This window comes from Protomyctophum bolini, assembly GCF_963924005.1.
Source record: "Protomyctophum bolini genome assembly, chromosome: 2".
Taxonomy (NCBI): domain Eukaryota; kingdom Metazoa; phylum Chordata; class Actinopteri; order Myctophiformes; family Myctophidae; genus Protomyctophum; species Protomyctophum bolini.
In genome coordinates this window covers 36,999,774-37,017,951 of record NC_137863.1, presented here as the reverse complement: position 1 = coordinate 37,017,951, position 18,178 = coordinate 36,999,774, and the positions used below count along the sequence as shown (strand labels likewise).

The 18,178-nt window shown below is 42.4% G+C and overlaps 1 protein-coding gene across 1 annotated transcript; it reads left to right on the top strand.

Moving 5' to 3' along the window:
* Window positions 1-2,027: 2,027 nt before the first annotated feature.
* Window positions 2,028-18,119, top strand: LOC308326750 (uncharacterized protein). Its single transcript, XM_080779769.1, has 6 exons — window positions 2,028-2,217; window positions 7,569-7,768; window positions 8,795-8,878; window positions 10,427-10,477; window positions 12,573-12,611; window positions 14,478-18,119. Exons 2-6 carry the CDS (start codon window positions 7,664-7,666, stop codon window positions 14,556-14,558), a joined length of 360 nt encoding a protein of 119 aa, XP_080635895.1. The 5' UTR covers window positions 2,028-2,217; window positions 7,569-7,663; the 3' UTR covers window positions 14,559-18,119.
* The last annotated feature ends 59 nt before the right edge of the window (window positions 18,120-18,178 follow it).

Genomic DNA, 18,178 nt, shown 5'->3' with positions numbered 1-18,178 from the left:
TTTTGATGCCTGCCCCCATCTCTAAAGACATGCCTTTGTGCCTTATGCAGAACTGTATGCGCTGCACATTCTTTCTACTTCTATAGGAGGGTTTTTGTAACCCAGTCCTGATGAGCCCACGGAATTCAGCTTAAATAAACCTCAAGATCACAGTCCAACAGAATCTCAGACACAGAACACTCTCTCCCTCACACACACTCTCTCTCTCTCTCTCTCTCTCTCTCACACACACACACACACACACACACACACACACACACACACACACACACACACACACACACACACACACACACACACTGCACCCTCCCTCTCTCTTTCTCTCTCATAACCCCCCCCCCCCCCCCCCCTCTCTGTCTCATGCTTTCTGCCTCTGTAAATTGCACAACACATTTAGGCACTTTCTTTTTCCTGTACACATCATACAGTATATGGTGGTATTTAGGTTACAGCGCACATTTTTGCACAATTAATGTGCAACGTTTTGCATATATTTAATGTGGAAAATAGACACCAATCGTGGCAAACAGCATGTTGCAGATTCATAAATGACCATTATTCCACCACAGGCTTCAGCGGTAGGCTGGCAGTTATGATTTGTTCACTTTCACTTAGTATTAATTTTGATAGTAGATGACTAAAACAAATATGTTAGTTCTCCATCACTGTTGAAGAGTTATTGGAAACAAGAGGTTATGAAACAAACAATTCTACAAAGAAATGACCTTCAACAGTTCTCAATTTCGTTTCAGACAAATTATGATCATTCTTATGACAAAGCAATTGTTTTGGTATCAATTTAGATAACATTTTGAAAACGAAATGTTGACATAATGCACTGCTGGTTAAACATGGTAGCCTATAACACTTTTTTGTCTGACTCTTCAAGCCTGATTGAAGGCTAGTGTTGCAATGCAATGCAGCGCCTTGTGAGCTTGTAGATCCATTTCCCCCCCCGGTCTACGACACCGTTGTGTGCTGTATTATCAGCAGAGCAAATGTTGTGCACTCTGGCCGTTTTCCAGCATGCTCACCTGAAATGACTCCATGAGCTCCAGCCACCCATGGAATGTGCCACTGCATTTTATTTATTATTATTGTTTTAATCAATTTGCTGCAAACTGGAAAGACCAAAAGTCTTCATCACAATGACGTAAAACACAGAAAACACTATCTTGGTCACACTGCTTTAGTTTGTGTTGATACAGCGCATGAGCAGAGAAAAACAGGCATTCATATTAAAGTAGCCTAAACTCTACAGCCTGAAGAGATATGCTATTGGTATTTCTGTTACTCAAAAAGAAGATTAATCTAACAAGACACTGAAGACAGGTACCCTGCACCTTTTGCAGTACACTGCAATTCAATCACATTCACATCCTTTTGGCCATCTAAATATATTTAGTATCCCACTATAGCTAGCGGAAGGTAGCTAATGCATTTTACTCAAGTAGGCTACTTGCTTAAGTGAATTTTGGAGTACTCTTTATAAACTACTACTACATCTCATGAGCTACAGTGTTTTAACCCACTACAATAATTTGACAGAGAAGTTAGGCTACTTGAGGAGGTTCCAGGTGGTCCCCAGCAAAATATAGATATAGCATCAAAATCAGTTTAACCTATAACCACATTTACCCTACATCTTCTACAAAAGATCCTGAAAAATGTCACTTTTTGAAACATTTAACAACTTTTGTATGGGGGTGTGTGTGTGTGTGTGTGGGGGGGGGTCATCATGTTAATGTATGGGGGTCCTGTTTGATGCTGTCTGTCTGCTCTCAAGTGGGTGGTCCGGGCGCCCTGGGGGGGCGGAGTTCCGTGTTTACCACTCCTCCTGCAGTTAGTTCTTCTGGGTCTCGACGCATGCTTTAATAGAGAAAGTGTGCAATGCATAGCGCTCGGCTTCACTCCCACCCACCCATTATACTACACCACCCTGGCCTGCACACAGCGTCTGTCTGCCTGCCCTGTCTGTCTGTCCGTCTGTCTGTCTGTCCGTCTGTCTGTCTGGCCGATCAAACACATTCCCGATCGAAGAAGACGGGCCTGAGATTGCCGTCTCCCGTCTCATTCCAACCAATAAGAAGCTCGATCGACTCTTCGACTGTCAAAGTTGCTGCAAGACCAGTTTAAAAAAAACATTTTCTAGACAGATTCGGTCTAAACTTTCAAGTGCCAGCCCATTCAAACCAGAACAGGTCGTGCTGTAGCAAGGTAAGTTAAAAACATGTTTTTCTCCCCCCCCCCTCCTTATCAGTCTTTGGTCTCATACATTTTAAAGGGAGTTTATATTGAGATGTCTGGCGATCTGACTGAACCGAATAACATGAGAAGATTTACACCTGCAAATTACATGTTGTTCTCTGGGACTTTTGCTGCTTTTGTTGACAACACAGACACAGTCTGGCGGGCCTATATTATCACGGACTAATGCGTTTAAATGCCAGTTACACACGGGTGATGGTGGAAATATCCCACGCCGTGCATGTGAAGATCTGTACATTAGCTTCTTACTATTATGGTCGTTCGTTTGGACTCTTGCGTCGGGGGTTATAGTCAAAGTCTTGTGGTGTCATTTACACACACAGAGCTGATCTACGTTTAGTTATTGTAAGTGGAAACGAAAGGCCAGCTTTCTATTGATTGCTCCACGCATTGCTTAAAGTTGCTTAACCCTCTTTCGAAGGCTATATGGAAAAAAGAACATTAGGTTCTGAATTTGAGTTGTGTGTGTGTGTGCTGGTGGAGTAGCCTATAGGCTATGGGCTGTATTATATCTCCCACTTCCAGAAGTATGAGCAACACTCGTTTGCGTTTGTGGCCAAATTAATGTATGGCGAATGGAGCTTAGCTTTCTTGAATGATAACTTCCTGCTCCTTTGCAGATTTAAATAGGCTACTGCCAATAGTCTAGACTTATTATTATTATTATTATTATTATTATTATTATTATTATTTGATGATGAATCAAATAATAATAATAACCCGAATAATGGTTTTGAATATCTAATTATTTAGGCTACTTTACCCCATTGAAGGTTGAATTTACCAGCATCAGAGTAGCCTAACTCTTAATTTGAGTAAATATAAAATACTCTTAATTAGCATGTTTAATGACAGAACAATGTGCTAATTGGTAAAAAAACAATGTGAAGCGGTCAATCTTCCCAAGTTCAAATACAGTAATATAAAGAAACATCCATCAAGTAGTCCCAACCAGTGGCTGGATGGATGGATGGATATATGTGTGTGTGTGTGTGTGTATATATATATATATATATATATATATATATATATATATATATATATATATATATATATACCAATGTAGAAATGGGCTACTCGGTTACATGTAAAAGTCCTATTCAGTACCTCAAAACTGTAGGCACAGACAGACAGTATAGTGGAGTAAATGTAGGCTACTTGGTTGGTGGTGCTGATGGCAACCAGCAGAGACTGGATATAGAGTATAGGTATATAGACTAGAGCTCACATCTACATTCTGGATGGTATATTGAGTTGTGAATATCTGTGCTACTTTTAGTTCACTGCAAAGCGTTCTCATGTTTCCCTGCGTTTGCCAAAGCCCTGTCTGTGTAGGATGAACCTGCCATGACGGATATGCCACCAAGGCTATATAAGCAGTTCTCACGCTTGCACTGCGAAAAGGACCCTGTGTGAATTTGAATCATCAATATGACGAATGGAGCATAGCTGAAGGGTGGGGTGGGGGGGTAGTCCTGTGAATTGTTAACGTTGTACTGTACAAACAACAAACATGCGTTAATGCACGGTGCAAAATTGAAGCATTCAATGAAGTTTCAGTCATTGTCAGTCTTTGAACCCTATAGCGTGTGTGTGTGTGTGTGCGCGTATGTCCCTATTCAGGGGTGAACATTCTGAGATAATAGCTGATCTGCGAGGTTGTAGATCGGCTATTTTCAGCAAAGATATTTAGTATAGAGGGAAAATAGGAGGAGTGAACCCTGGGGGCCTCCAATCAACTAGTCACTAGTTGATTGTTACTAGTGTACTGTATAGGGAAGTGGTTCTCAAATGGTTTTATTTCCAGGACCTCCATAACTCTGAGAGTATACAAAATATTTTCACTCTCAGAGTTACAAAACTGTAAGGGACCCCCTCAAGGACCCCCTGGACCCCACTTTGAGAACCACTGATATATATATATATATATATATATATATATAGTCCAGTTGGAGCTGAAATAAAACAGCCAAAACATTGCTGGGGCCCTGGACAACATCAACGAACGCTGATTGGCTGTCAGGATGCGATGGGTGGAGTCGGGGGTGGGGGGGGAAGCGAAGGTCGCTTCAGGTGGGTCTTTGCAGCTGGGCTGAAGATACCAGGCGACCGCTCGGTTCGTTCGTTCGGTTCATGTCTCCTTTTTCTATTGACTTTGTTTGCAATCGCGCCATTCAAACTATCCAGGTTTGAATGTAGCTTTATGTCTCATTAACATCAGGATGTTTTACTGCGATTAAAACGAATTCTGCTGCATATTGTCCAGGGGTGAAGGCTCATTAGAATTCTAACCAGGTGCGGAGGGGCACCCGGTGGCCTAGTGGTCCAGTCGCATGCCACATAAAGGCTCTTGCCTGACAGTGTGCCGCGTGTTCGAGTCCCGTTCATGACGACCTTTGTTGCATCTCTCTCCCCTTCTCTCTCTTTCCTGTCTGTCTTCATTGTAACTATCAATAAAGGCACAAAAGCCAAAAACAAATCTTGGTGTGGATCAAACAAACGCATTCTAGTTTGCCAAAAAACAGGGGTTTCGCTTCACTTCCAAGCGCACCCGATTTCGATCCGCATCAAATAAAGGAAATTAAGCGAAAAATGTGGTGGATTACTGTCTGTCTGTGCATAAATATGGAGCGCTGTCACTGGGTGTGGGGAGTGGAGACTATCTTCAAATCGTTTAAATATAAATACTTCAAAATTAAACGTGTTTAGCTCAGCATGATGTAACTGTAGCTAACATGGCATATGCATAATAATTTTATTTATTACATGGCTTGGTTGATTGCTTTATTCTGATTGGTCAATCGCCAAATTCAGCGGTCTGTTATTTCTGGATAATGACCGCTCCGCTCTATAACAGACCGATGCCTAATGAAACCCTCTGAGCTTCTGTGCCCCGCTGATGTACTGCTGTTTCCAACATGGCAGCCATGTAAACACACACACAATGTCATTTACAGCTAAACATTGCAAACATTTGAGCGAGGAATAGACCATGCAGTACCTGAAAATGCATTCTATTTGATCAACTCACTTCCTTGTCTTCCGACTGTGCTGCAGCTGGGCAAACGCCGGCCAGCTTATGGAATGTCATTTTAATACCAAGCAAGGAAATACCTCGTTTTCGCGTCTGTGGTTAATCAGCCTGTTGGTGATTTGTCTATAAACAATGACCACTCAGCCATACGTTATCCCTTACATGATGATCGGATCATCAATGAGTACATATTGTAAACGTTGGATACATTTTGCGCTGCTGTCTCCACTGTGCCTCCACACACACACACACACACACACACACACACACACACACACACACACACACACACACACACACACACACACACACACACACACAGTAACGCCCAGTCCCTGACACCCCCCCCCCCCTCCCGCATGCATTCACGTTGCGCTCACTTTACGTCCTAACTATTACTCAAAGTATAATTTAAAGGGATATTTCACTTTAAAAAAAAGTTTGGTCATTTCATCGTCTACTCAGTCTTATGTGAACACCCAGACAGTTTTTAAGTTACTTGATTCAGTATTTAGATATTTGATATTAATTTTAGCTGCCCCGCCCCCTCCCTATACAAACCCATTGTAACTCCAAACTCCATTTTAACCATGATAGATTCATCAAAAACACCCGTCCTTTTTTCTGTAGACTGATAATGTCCTTCTAATACGTGAGGAGGTGGTTTTTCATTTACTGTTGACTGATAATGTCCTTCTAATACGTGAGGAGGACGTGGTTTTTCATTTACTGTTGCCGAAGAGACTAAAGACAAAGAGACTAAAGAATCCAAACAATATTTAAAAATAAATGAAAACGGTAAATGAAAAAACACGTATTAGAAGGACAATATCAGGACAATATCAGTCACCAGAAAAAAGTGTTTTTGGTTAAAATTTGTTAGAAGTTACAATGGGTTTGTATAGGGAGGGGGTGGGGCAGCAAAAATGAATATCAAATATCTAAATACTGAATCGAGTAAGTTAAAAAACTGTCTGGGTGTTCACATGTTTGCTTTGTTGTATTATTTTACCTATGAAAGCCATTTATCTGTTAGAAGGGTATAAGCTTAGGCTTCAGCCTACACCTTTTTGGTCTGTTTCTTTTGCAAAAAAAAAAAAAAAAAAGCAGGCACTGTATTGATTTGTTATAATGACCAAAATAAATAAACTCTACTCTACTCTACTATAAGACTGAGTAGACGATGAAATTGTCAATGGCAAATCTTGAGAGTGTGGGGACAAAAGCTGTTTATCCCATTTTGGACTGATTAAAAAAGAAGGCTTCTAAATCCTAATAGTTTTCTGAATAACCCCCAGAATGATCTCTATTGGGCCACGGACCCCCATCTCAAAATATGTTGTTCCAGGGATCCCCCAGAAGCAAATATTTTAGTTAAAAAAATAGCAGACCTACAAGTTTGTAGCGCGCTGGGTGCTGGCGCCGTGTTTCCTCCTCTGCGTCATCAGTGCCCATACCCGAGGTGGGGTTGTCGAAAGGGCCTTTCTGTGTGGAGTTTGTATGTTCTCCCCGTGTCCCCTATAGGGTATAGGTACCCTCACAAAAAACATGCAGTAATCCTGGTCTCTAAACTGCCTCCCCCTGGCCAGCCGGGGCGCCTGATGGAGGGGAAAGGAACTGGTTGGAATAACATGTTCCTTCCACGCGCTATACGTCCAACCAGGGAAACTCCCCCCCCCCTGTCAGGTGTAAAGGAGCAACTTGGACACTGAAGGCATGAAAGCATGAGTTCAAGTCCGTTGCTCTCCCCATGTCCCCCATATATGGGGACTAGATTGGCGGAGGGTGTGTAGAGCCCAGGATCACATTAGATAATTGACACAGGGGTGAAAAATGGGTTACAAAATCATGGGATAAAAAATATTTAAAAACCCCACCAAAACGGGTTCCCGTCCAGAATGGGTTATAGCGCCACGTCTACCTAAAGTACAGGTGTGGAAGCGACATTAGATGCACATAACACATTCCACTGTATTCTGTAAAGTCACACCGTGTGAAGTGAGGGGTGCTCTTATCACCGTACATCGTCATGGTGTAAAATAGACACTACTATTTGCTCAGGCACTATGATGTGTAATTCGCCATTCATTTTCAATGGGAATTTAATGACTGTGTAGGACACCGTTTGTGGACACACATCAAAAGCTAGGATATAGGAGGGGCTATATAGTCTGCAACCTCAAAAATAAACATGCAGTGGCAAAAGCTGCAAAGGAGATCAGACAGACATTGTCATTCATTATTATCCTCTCTCTCTACCCGCCAGCCTCCGATAAATCGTTGAGATCTACTTAAGCCCTGGAGGCCTCTGCGTTGTGCTTCAATGCCTGCACTGTTTGAAGCTGGTGGACAGACACAAGGATGAGTGACACGGGGACCACGGAGCCATCTCCACAGCCAGACGCGGCACAGACACCGGAGGAGCCTCAGCGCAGGGGCAGGGGCCGGCCACGCAAGCAGCAGCAGGTGGGGGCAGGGGCAGGGAGGAGGGGCAGGGGTAGGCCACGCAAGCAGCAGCAGGTGGGGGCAGGGGCAGGGAGGAGGGGCAGGGGTAGGGGCAGGGGTAGGGGCAGGGGCAGGGGCAGGGAGGAGAGGCAGGGGTAGGGGCAGGGGCCGGCCACGCAAGCAGCAGCAGGTGGGGGCAGGGGCAGGGGGCAGGGGCAGGGAGGAGGGGGTAGGGTTAGGGGCAGGGAGGAGAGGCAGGGGTAGGGGCAGGGGTAGGGGCAGGGGCAGGGAGGAGGGGCAGGGGTAGGGGCAGGGGTAGGGGCAGGGGCAGGGAGGAGGGGCAGGGGTAGGGGCAGGGGCCGGCCACGCAAGCAGCAGCAGGTGGGGAAGGCTTTGGAAGTGCTAGATGCCCCTCCCAAGTAACGCCCATGGCTTTCAGACATGACGTCATGTGGCAGCCAAGTCTGTGGACTTTTAATGTTTATCTTAGTCATGCTCACCCAAAAATCAACATCCCCCCCCCAAAAACAAAATCATGCCCCCCCGTGACATCATGTGGCAGCCCGTCACTTCACACAAGTGTGATTGTTTTCAAATTCCTCCCTTATTCCCCCTTAGTCCTTGAATTTATTAACGACTGCGTGCGTGCATATTGTGCGTGTGTGCGTGCGTGCGCAGTGTAGGTACTGTAGATGTTTTATGCTTAAAACAAAACGTGTGTGAGAAGTAGTTAAAGTATTTTCTCTATAGAATATCTATTAGCTCTTTAATAAACAGAAAATACATTTATTTTTAGGTAGGTAAGCAATTTCATCCATTCAGGAGAGAGAGAGTAGCCATTTATCAAGAGCTGCAGAGATGGGGATACTCCTGTTACTGGACAAGCACTTTACTGTAGCAATGATTACGTTCATAATCTATAGCTATTTAACACCTTTTTTAGCAAAATGATATCACTTCTATCTTTTAATTATTTTATAACAATGTAAATAAATAAAATTGCCATCACGAAAATATACTTTTTGCTTTATTTCCGTCTCTCTCCAGGAACCTGTTGGACCTCTACCTCCAAAACGACCCAGAGGAAGACCAAGAGGGAGCAAGAACAAGGAGCCCCGTGCTACACCAAAGGTTCACTACATTAGCATATAATCCCAAGAACAAGGGGCCCCGTGCTACACCAAAGGTTCACCACATTAGCATATAATCCCAAGAACAAGGGGCCCCGTGCTACACCAAAGGTTCACTACATTAGCATATAATCCCAAGAACAAGGAGCCCCGTGCTACACCAAAGGTTCACTACATTAGCATATAATCCCAAGAACAAGGGGCCCCGTGCTACACCAAAGGTTCACCACATAGCCTATAGACCAATTATTTGTTTACAAATGGTTTCAGTCCATTCAATCTCTCTTGTGTGTTGGCTAGTGAGATGCACCCTAGGAGACATTTATACTTCATTGCGCAACAGTACTGCACACAGAGAACAGCTGATATACAAGCTCACATCACATCGCAGATGCGACTGTTGTGAGTTTAGAGGTCTGCGTGCGAGGTCTGCGTGCGAGGTCTGTGTGCGAGGTCTGCGCGCACCATCGCGGGACGAAGCATAAATTATATTTGATGGGCTGCAGGTGCGCGTGCAGCCGTGCACAAATAGGCTCTGCTACCGTGTTCATGAGTGCACCTCCCATTCTTATGACAGCGACTGGAGGTGTGGTTTTGAGGACAACTGTTTTGAATTGTTATTATTGTTCAAACACAACAGAAACCAATGGATTATATATTTCAAGGGCGAGAGATCACAATAAAAATCCTAATCATTCTTCCTCCACACTGGGATAAAAACAGCATATAAAAGTTTGATGGGGCATTTTTTACACGTGAGTGCAGTTAGAACTTTTCCATTGCATCTTATGGGAGGTGGTGTTCTTCTGCTTGTTGTTATAATTTAGCTATTGAAAAATAGCAGATCTACAAGCTCATAGCGTGCCACCGAGTGGCACGCTATGAGCTTGTAGCGTGCCTTCTTTTTTTCCGACGTCAGGCCTAAATGGGTTAACAACAACAAAACTGTTTCTCGATTATTCGATAAATCTACATGAGCAAGATTAAGTTGGTTCTTGGTTCTAAATGTGTAGGAGCTACGAAACAGTGTGCGGACTACTTCTCCCTCGCCAAGCAGAAGCAGGCATTGGCTACCATTTTTGTAGTCTTTGGCAGTGTAGTCTAGTCCATGGGGTTCTCAACCTGGGGTTCACGACCCCTTGGGGGTCGCCAAATTATTTTGGGGGGTCCCCACATTATAAAAAAACTCTTAATGGAGATTAAGAGTTTACATAGTACATAAACTTTCCTTAATCATTATATCTGGTTTCAGTATTTATTTTGATGTATTTTCTCTATTATTAAGGTTATTGTAGCGGTCAATTTATTCCAAGTCAAGACCGAGTCCGAGGGGGGTCAAGTCCGAGTGTAGGAGGGGGTTGAGTGATCTTTGCATCTTTTGCCAATGCCTGTGTGAACGCAGAATTCTAATGTTCTGTTAATGTAAAGGGGCTCCTCATAATATGGGTATCATTTAAAATAAAATCATTGCATTGTAGTGACTTGTGCCCAATGCTCTTCCAAAGTCCAAAGTCCAATGTCACAAAAACATTCATCTACTCTGCTTCAGAAACAAGAGCCGGTTGGGGGGAGACGACCACGTGGGCGACCAAGGAAATGGGTATGTGACAAATTCAATCACGTAAACATGTTATGTTATGTGTATAGGCTCTATGCACAGCAGCCATCCTCAGCAGCCTCTTCCTTACTTCTTTCATACTGTGGGTGTTGTCAATGATACCAATGAAGGCTCTGTTCCATTTAGTGTAGCACAGTGCAGGTGCTCACTTTTTCAAGGACCCCTATAACTCTGAGAGAGTACAAATGGAGCCAAATGGATGTGCCATTTGGAACCCCCTCAAGGAACCATGAGACCCACTGGTCTCAAATGAGAGCTCCAGCAGTATGCAACTTATTGTCATTAATACATTTTTATTTTGACCAGTATGGTAGAGTATGTTATTGTTAATACAATATAACTAACAACTGCAGTGGTTGTATTTGGTCTAAACCTGATTTGGATAGGGACACATGATCTGATGCAGGACAATGCCACTATGACAGAAAGAGACAATTAATTAATAATTATTTTATTGAACTAACACTTTTACTGTAAATGCACAATGAACTACTAGATTGTTTCCAGTGAGCCCCTTACTCTGTTTGACCAGAACGGAAAGCCTTCATTTGTGTAATTGGTAACCACTATGAAGGAAGTTAGGAAGGGGGCCAGGGGCCCAATTTCTGTGCATAGTCTAGACTCTCTGTGTGTATGTGTCTCATAGAGTTATATAGGATAGAGAGCGGACAGCCCTTCCTCCCGCTATTCATTTCAATGGAAGTTGCTCAGTGGCGTTTTGAAGCACCAGAAAGAACTTCTGCTCTACTTCCAAATGTTGGTGGACAAATGCGGAAGTGCAAACGAGCGCTCAATGTTAAACCCCAGCTGCACAGGGTGTCCTCGTGCTACATGCAGGGGCCCGCCTGCAGTCCCAGCTTTGACCAGTAGGCTTGGCGGCTTCAACGTTGGCCAGCTGTTCTGGGGGCAGAATCATGTACTGGTGTCCAGCACTCTGTTAGAACATGCATACAGCACTCTGCTAGAACATACATACAAAGTGTGTATTGTCCCTCACATATTGGTATATAGGGACAATACACACTTTAACACGTTTTATGTTCTATACCTATATATACTATACTATGTTGGGTACTGTAACCAAAACAGTTTTTTTTTGTATATTTATGTATTCTATTACATGTATTTAATAAATGGTAATGTATATTTAACTAGAAAATTCGCAATTTAAAATAATTGCAGAGTGTGGTTGCCGCAGTGTCTTACATATGCCCCTCCCACTAATATTGCCAGTCAATTACAATTTCAAGTCACACGTTAGATCATGTGTAAGTAATTCGGAGGGGATTTAACCCCCAAAATTCATGTTTTCGCGACAAACGGTAAAGGGCCCCAGCACGAAAAGCTACTATACGGCCTGTTTTGAAGCCGAATATACAAAAGATATTTTGACACTACTTTTCTTTCACTTAAAGGAGGAAACTGATGACAAAAATATACAAAAAGAGAGAACTATGACTCATTTTGACTTCATGTTGACATATCCGTGGTACATATCCAGCTTGGTCATATACTTCTCTCTTTGTTGACGTTTTGTTAACTCATCCTCCTGCCGTTAACCCAGTGGTGGAAAGTAAATAAGTACATTTACTCAAATACTGTACTTAAGTACAATTTTGAGGTATTTGTACTTTACTTGACTTTATTCAAATTTCCAATACATTTACATCTATGAATTCCCGATGAAGCCGGTCAATTTGACATATGGCTCGAGTGTGTGCGTCAAAAACTGTGGGAGGAGTAGTGCGGCAAAGTATCGCTCGTTTACAATAACAATAGTCTGGTTGCCCTGTTAGGGCAACCACACTAATGACACTTAAAGGGGAATACAAACCACCCATTTTCAACATTAGACTAACCTTCTTTGGAGCCTAGATGGTAGAATAGAATGGATTTTCTTTGGGTATGTGATCAGTGACTGTGACAGTCTGTCCGCCTCGCATTTGAATTATCAAGGCGTGTCCCGTCCTAAACGGCCTTAACATGGTGATTTCACCTTCAGTAGAAACGGCATGGCCTGAAAATGGATATAAGACCTGTTTCAAATCCTCTTTGTCCGATTCACCTCTCTTCACAGCCCCAGAAGGTTTCTTTAGAGGCAGTCGAAGGACACCAGGTAAGACAAAAACTTCTATTTGGCGTCTGTGCCCTTGATCCACAGTTTTCTGTAGTACATGTTGAAATGTAAGAGCTAAACGAACAAATAAATTAGGGTTGTCCCAATCCGATCACGTGATTGGAAATCGGGGCCGATCACGTCATTTTCAAATGATCGGATCAGATACCCAAAATCAAATGATCGGATCGGGAGCAAAAAAACCTGATCGGACATCCCTAAAAGAAATGTAAATGCATTCTTTCATCATAAGGTAAGGCAGGCCTGTGAACCGTTCTTAAAATGTCTGTCCTCAACCAAGCATCGTTGCAGATGTGATGAGTTTTCTACACCTGATATGTCCTTTTGCACATTCCATTTTTAAATGATCTAGTAACGGTCTTAACAGACTTCAGTGACAACTGTACTCGGACTGCTTTCTCCGTCCCCGCCACCAAATCTTTTCAAGTCACAGGGAATTAAAAGTACGCCCGTCGTTCAGTAAGAAACTTTCCACATTACAATTCAGCATATTACACAACCGTTTTCGAGCCAAAGGGGCCAGTTTCCTCGATGCCCTCTTCTCCATCTGTCTTATCGCATCCTCTCTTCTGAAAAGTAGTTTCAAAGAAGTTTTGAGATGCTGCAAGAACTGAAACCGTTATAGGCAGACTCCCTTTTTCAGATGCTCGCACGCAAAGGGGAAGAACGAGTCAAGCTGAAGAGGGGAAACCTGATCTAACTGCTCTCTCTCTCTTCCCCTGTCTTCTCTGTTTCCTGGCGTAACGGTCCTCTTCCTGTCTAACAGGTGGATTCGTTTCCCTGCTTTCACAGTCACTCACTGACACCTTAACACTCATGCTGGTATAAAGTCATTGCTGCTAACACAGTAACAACATAAACCAAACCCCAGTGCTCGAGTCAAAAGTATACAGATACTCCTGGTCAAATAATTACTCCACTACAAGTGAAAGTTGCTGTGTCAAATTTGTAGTTGAGTTACAGTTGTACTTTAAAAAAATACATTAGTATTCAAAAGTACATGCTTTCATAAATACTTTCAAATTAAAAAGTACATTAAAATGTAGAAATATCAAATGCCTCTGAATTTCATATCCTTGTTCCTGGGACATGTTGAATGTCTGAACCAGACAAGAGGCACGAAGCTACTGCAGGTACCTGGCAGCAAGCAAAAATAAAAAACTTTTCTACTTTTCCTCTTCTCCCTTGAAATGTTTTCTTTTGAAGGATTTGTATCAGTGAGAATAGATTGTAGCTTGGCTATTTACATTTAAGTAAATGAAGTATAGCCATCTGGTCAAAACCACGGAGAGCTCCCTAGATTACGCGTGGCAAGCCTTTCTTTCTGATCGCTAAACAGGGAAGTGAACGGGACAGCGCATGCGCGAAAAGCAAGGAGGATAGACCAACACGTCACACCTCGTCGCAATCAGTCGGTTGGATTAACTATGACGTTTCCACAAGTTGTACGGTCTGAATGTGTTAACAGTCCTTGAGCTAACGGTCATATCGGCCAGTCCTACTTCATTCACTACACAAATATTGTCGCTGTCGGCCAAAACTGTTACTTCTCACGATTCAAATTTAAGTAGATCTGCAATGTTTTGTCTGACACTGTAGGGCATTCATTTGCGGAAAACAAAACATTAAATGTTGAAATACAGAGATACTCCTCGATAGTGATGACATTCAGTATAGAGACAAAGTAATACAGTAATACACAATAAGAAAATAATAGCCAGCACTCGGAAGTCCTTCCGGTACACGGACAGCATACACGGATGCGTTTCGGCGTCAAGCCCTCCTCGGCGTGTATAGAGACCAAGGTAAACTGACAACAGTGCTTGTTTGTCCCTGGTGTTTCAGGGCCCTTCACGAGAAGCTGAGGAGGGGTCCTCGTCCCCTGAAGGCTCACCATCTCAGGTTCCAGAACAGGAGGAAGACTAGAGAAACAGTGGCCCTCTGCCTTTACCTCATAGTTTGGCCTCTGTCAAAGAGGGATACAAATTGATCCCCACATCCGCTCTGATGGCCCATTCATACTTGCCGCGCATCGTGTCATGTCACTGAAAATTACCGATCTCACAGCCGAGCTGATGAGCTCACAACGTGTTGTGCTGTGGCGCGTTGTGAGCTTGTAGATCCGCTATTTTCTGTGCACGACACTGGCATGCAACCAAGTATAAAGGTTTAAAGGAGCAGTTCGCCCATTTTCATCCTAATTTTCATATGCACGGTTGATGGTGATGCTCGTTGTAAGATGGCTCCATTTCAGTCTACTCACTCTGCATCTCATTGGTGGGCTACGAACAGTTCAGCAACCTGCCTAGTGCCTACCGATGACATCAGTGATGGAGAGATTCCAAGCTAATAGAAACTATAACTTCTCTCTTCCTGGAAAGTTAACATGCTGAAATAGAATCCATTGTTCTTATATTACAAAAGATTAGTAAGTAGAGGTGGCAAACCTGATTGTCTGGAAAGTCCATTTATATTCAGCCTCCCGACTAGCCTGGCTAATAAGCCAGACCGAATCAGCCGTTGGCAAAAAAAGAATTGCCTGCCGGCAGATTACGGTCTGGAGAGGCTCAATTGTACGCCCATTTCCTACACCAGAGAACTGGTGTGGCCAATCGGGACACTGTATGCAATATGGGCGGGCTTTGGTACAGTGATGTTCAATGCTTGAGACCTTTGACTGACAGTAGCTCTGACCAATTGCGTCAAAGAGAAAATGTTTGAACCCGCCCCCCGGGAAACAAGATCCATACACAGCATCTCCAGACTCAAATACCACACTTGATTTGAGTCTGGCTTATTAGCCAGGCTACCTCCCGACACCCCCAATCTGACACATTTATGTCTCCCAAAACCAATTAAGGACGACAAGGGAGTTGATCAAAGAGGGTACAGCCCCTTTGAAGAAGGACACAACCCACTCATATACGATCATACCTCAACCAAGGAGACTTGTTTAAGTGGGCCTAAAAGCAGCCACCTACATTTTCGTTTTTTGTAATTACCAAAGCTACCTTCTGTTGTAGGCCTCTGGCTCTGACACACTAGACAGTGACTAGACATGCATGGTGCCATCTACAATGATCATTAGTGAGGACCAATTATATGAAGATAAGGTTGAAAATGGGCGAAGGGCTCCTTTAAGGACTTGGGGGAATTCAGAAGGATTCACTGCAGGAGATGGTTTCTGCTCTTTACGGCTGTATTGCCATACTGTATCTTGGGTTTGTTTTCAATGATGGGCAGGCATACCTCTGTTGTTTTAATGTTGCTCTATGGATGTGGCTGTTCAGGCTGTGTGCGTGTGTGCGTGCGTGCATGCGTGCGTGTGTGTTAAGGGGTTTGGCTTGGGTTTCAGAATGGATGGATGAGGGTGGAGGGAAGAAACAGTTGCCAAACAGAACTTCGTCTTGAACCACAAGTACTAAATCAAGAGTTTTTCTCCCAGTTATTACATGGGATCTAGACTTTTGACAGTGATATTTTTAGCATATGTTATTTTATTTTTTTATTTTACAAACGTGCTGATGTCATCATTATGAACATCATTATGAAATGTTTCATTCCAAAATCACATCAATTTTGGAGGGGAAAATTATTACTTTTTTAATTGCATATTTCAAAAAAACGCAAATCTGTAGGCTCTCGATTGCAAGTGTTGTGTGAGTAACCACCATACTGAGATAATAATTCAACATTCTTGATAACAAAGGGAGTGTTATTTTACAGCTGGCAATCATTTTGTCACAGTAAAATCCAGTGTGTTAATTTAACTAATTTGACTGTGTGGTGACTTGTACCAATTTGTTCTTGTCGGGTGGAAACCTGTTTTAGCAAAAAATAGCAAAAACGGCAGATCTACAAGCCTTTGAGCTTGTAGATCTTGGTATGTTTGCTAGGTTTGTGTGACACTGTAGTATGACGAAGTATGGTAATCATACTTCATGTTAAAAATACAGAGATGAGAGGTTTCTGCTCGACCGGAATGGATTGTGGGTGTCTCCTTTTGGAATGAAACTACTCCTACCGTATGTAGTCGGCAGCACTATAGTGTTTGACAGCTCATCTGACCGCACTCAGGACATTACCGATAAATGACTTTCATCACCGTGACCATGTAACCTCAGGTAACAAAGCTATTCAGGAACATGTTTTCACTCTGACTTATTGTCCTGTGTTTGTTGTGCATCTCCTTGTTTGACATTCACAGCATGAAAAACCACACAACGACCTCACTCGACTACGCCTCACTTACCTTCATTCTGATTCTACCTCAGTGTAACACACGGGATACACTTGACGCACGCACACACACACACACACACACACACACACACGGACACGGACACGACCACACACACACACACACACACACACACACACACACACACACACACACACACACATTTTAGACGTTCGATCGTAGACAGGCAAAGAGTATCTGTTTATGCACACCTACTCACCAATATAAATTCAAAATACATAACGTACATGAACATAAGACAATACCTGTACACTCACACTCACATACTGTACACTCCTGTACAAACAATCAGCATGTCTGACTCCTATAAAAGATCTACTACACAGTACAAAATCTGGAGTGTTCATTTAACCCTGGGAATGTAAACATTAACCGTTACACACAGATCTTTTTTTATAAATATATATATATATATATATATATTTTATATATAAAAAAAGGTCTAATTAACTTCATATAACAGAGTAAATCGATTATTAGTCTTATGAACCACTTAAGCCCCATTGATTAGTTACAAGCCTAAATTGATTACTTCCATTAACCGCCCTAAACTTAACAGTCCATATATTTTACTGTGTACTAGTGCCTGTGGGTGTTCTTTACAAGCTGTATGAGTCAAAACCTGGAATGACACTTGTTTTATTTTCCTGGGCTAGATATGAGCCTATAGTTTACATGAACTTGATGAGGTTTTGTTTTAAGTTTTTAGTACAATAACATTTTTAACATGACATGTTTTCTTTAGATTCTTTTTTTATTTTACACTGTAAATTGTAAGCGTGTATGTACACTCTGTATCACTCTCATATAAAAACGAGGGGTAGCACTGAACTCTGTGGAAAACACTGAAAAAAACATCACAACAATTGGTGAAAAAGATTGTTTCAAATTTCTTTGAAACAAGATTGCCTTCAACATGAGCTCAGTTGCTTTACCCTTCTGTGACCTAGCCTTATGTGAAATGCATATCATGTTTGGCATACATATAAATAGATCATGAATACATTACTTTGTATATGATGTTTTCACAGGTTAAATGACTTCATTACTGTGGTAATGTAATTCCACATATTTCAGCACTGTTTAAATTCTAACACAACTGATGTACTGTACATTATGGCTCTGTTCACACTGGCAGCCTGAATCAGATTTTTGGCCTATCCAGATTGGAATCAAATTATTATTATTATTATTACTTATTCCTATTTAAATTAAGTCTCAACCACAAAAACAAAATACAAGGACCCCTAAACATAATCGGAAATGCATTTAGAGTGCAATCTTG

Coding starts and splice junctions, on each gene's coding strand:
- LOC308326750 (XM_080779769.1), top strand. CDS start 7,664: ATGAGTGACACGGGGACCACGGAGCCATCTCCACAGCCAGACGCGGCA. Junction 7,769..8,794: donor GGCCACGCAAGCAGCAGCAG/GTGGGGGCAGGG, acceptor GTCTCTCTCCAG/GAACCTGTTGGACCTCTACC. Junction 12,612..14,477: donor AGGCAGTCGAAGGACACCAG/GTAAGACAAAAA, acceptor CTGGTGTTTCAG/GGCCCTTCACGAGAAGCTGA.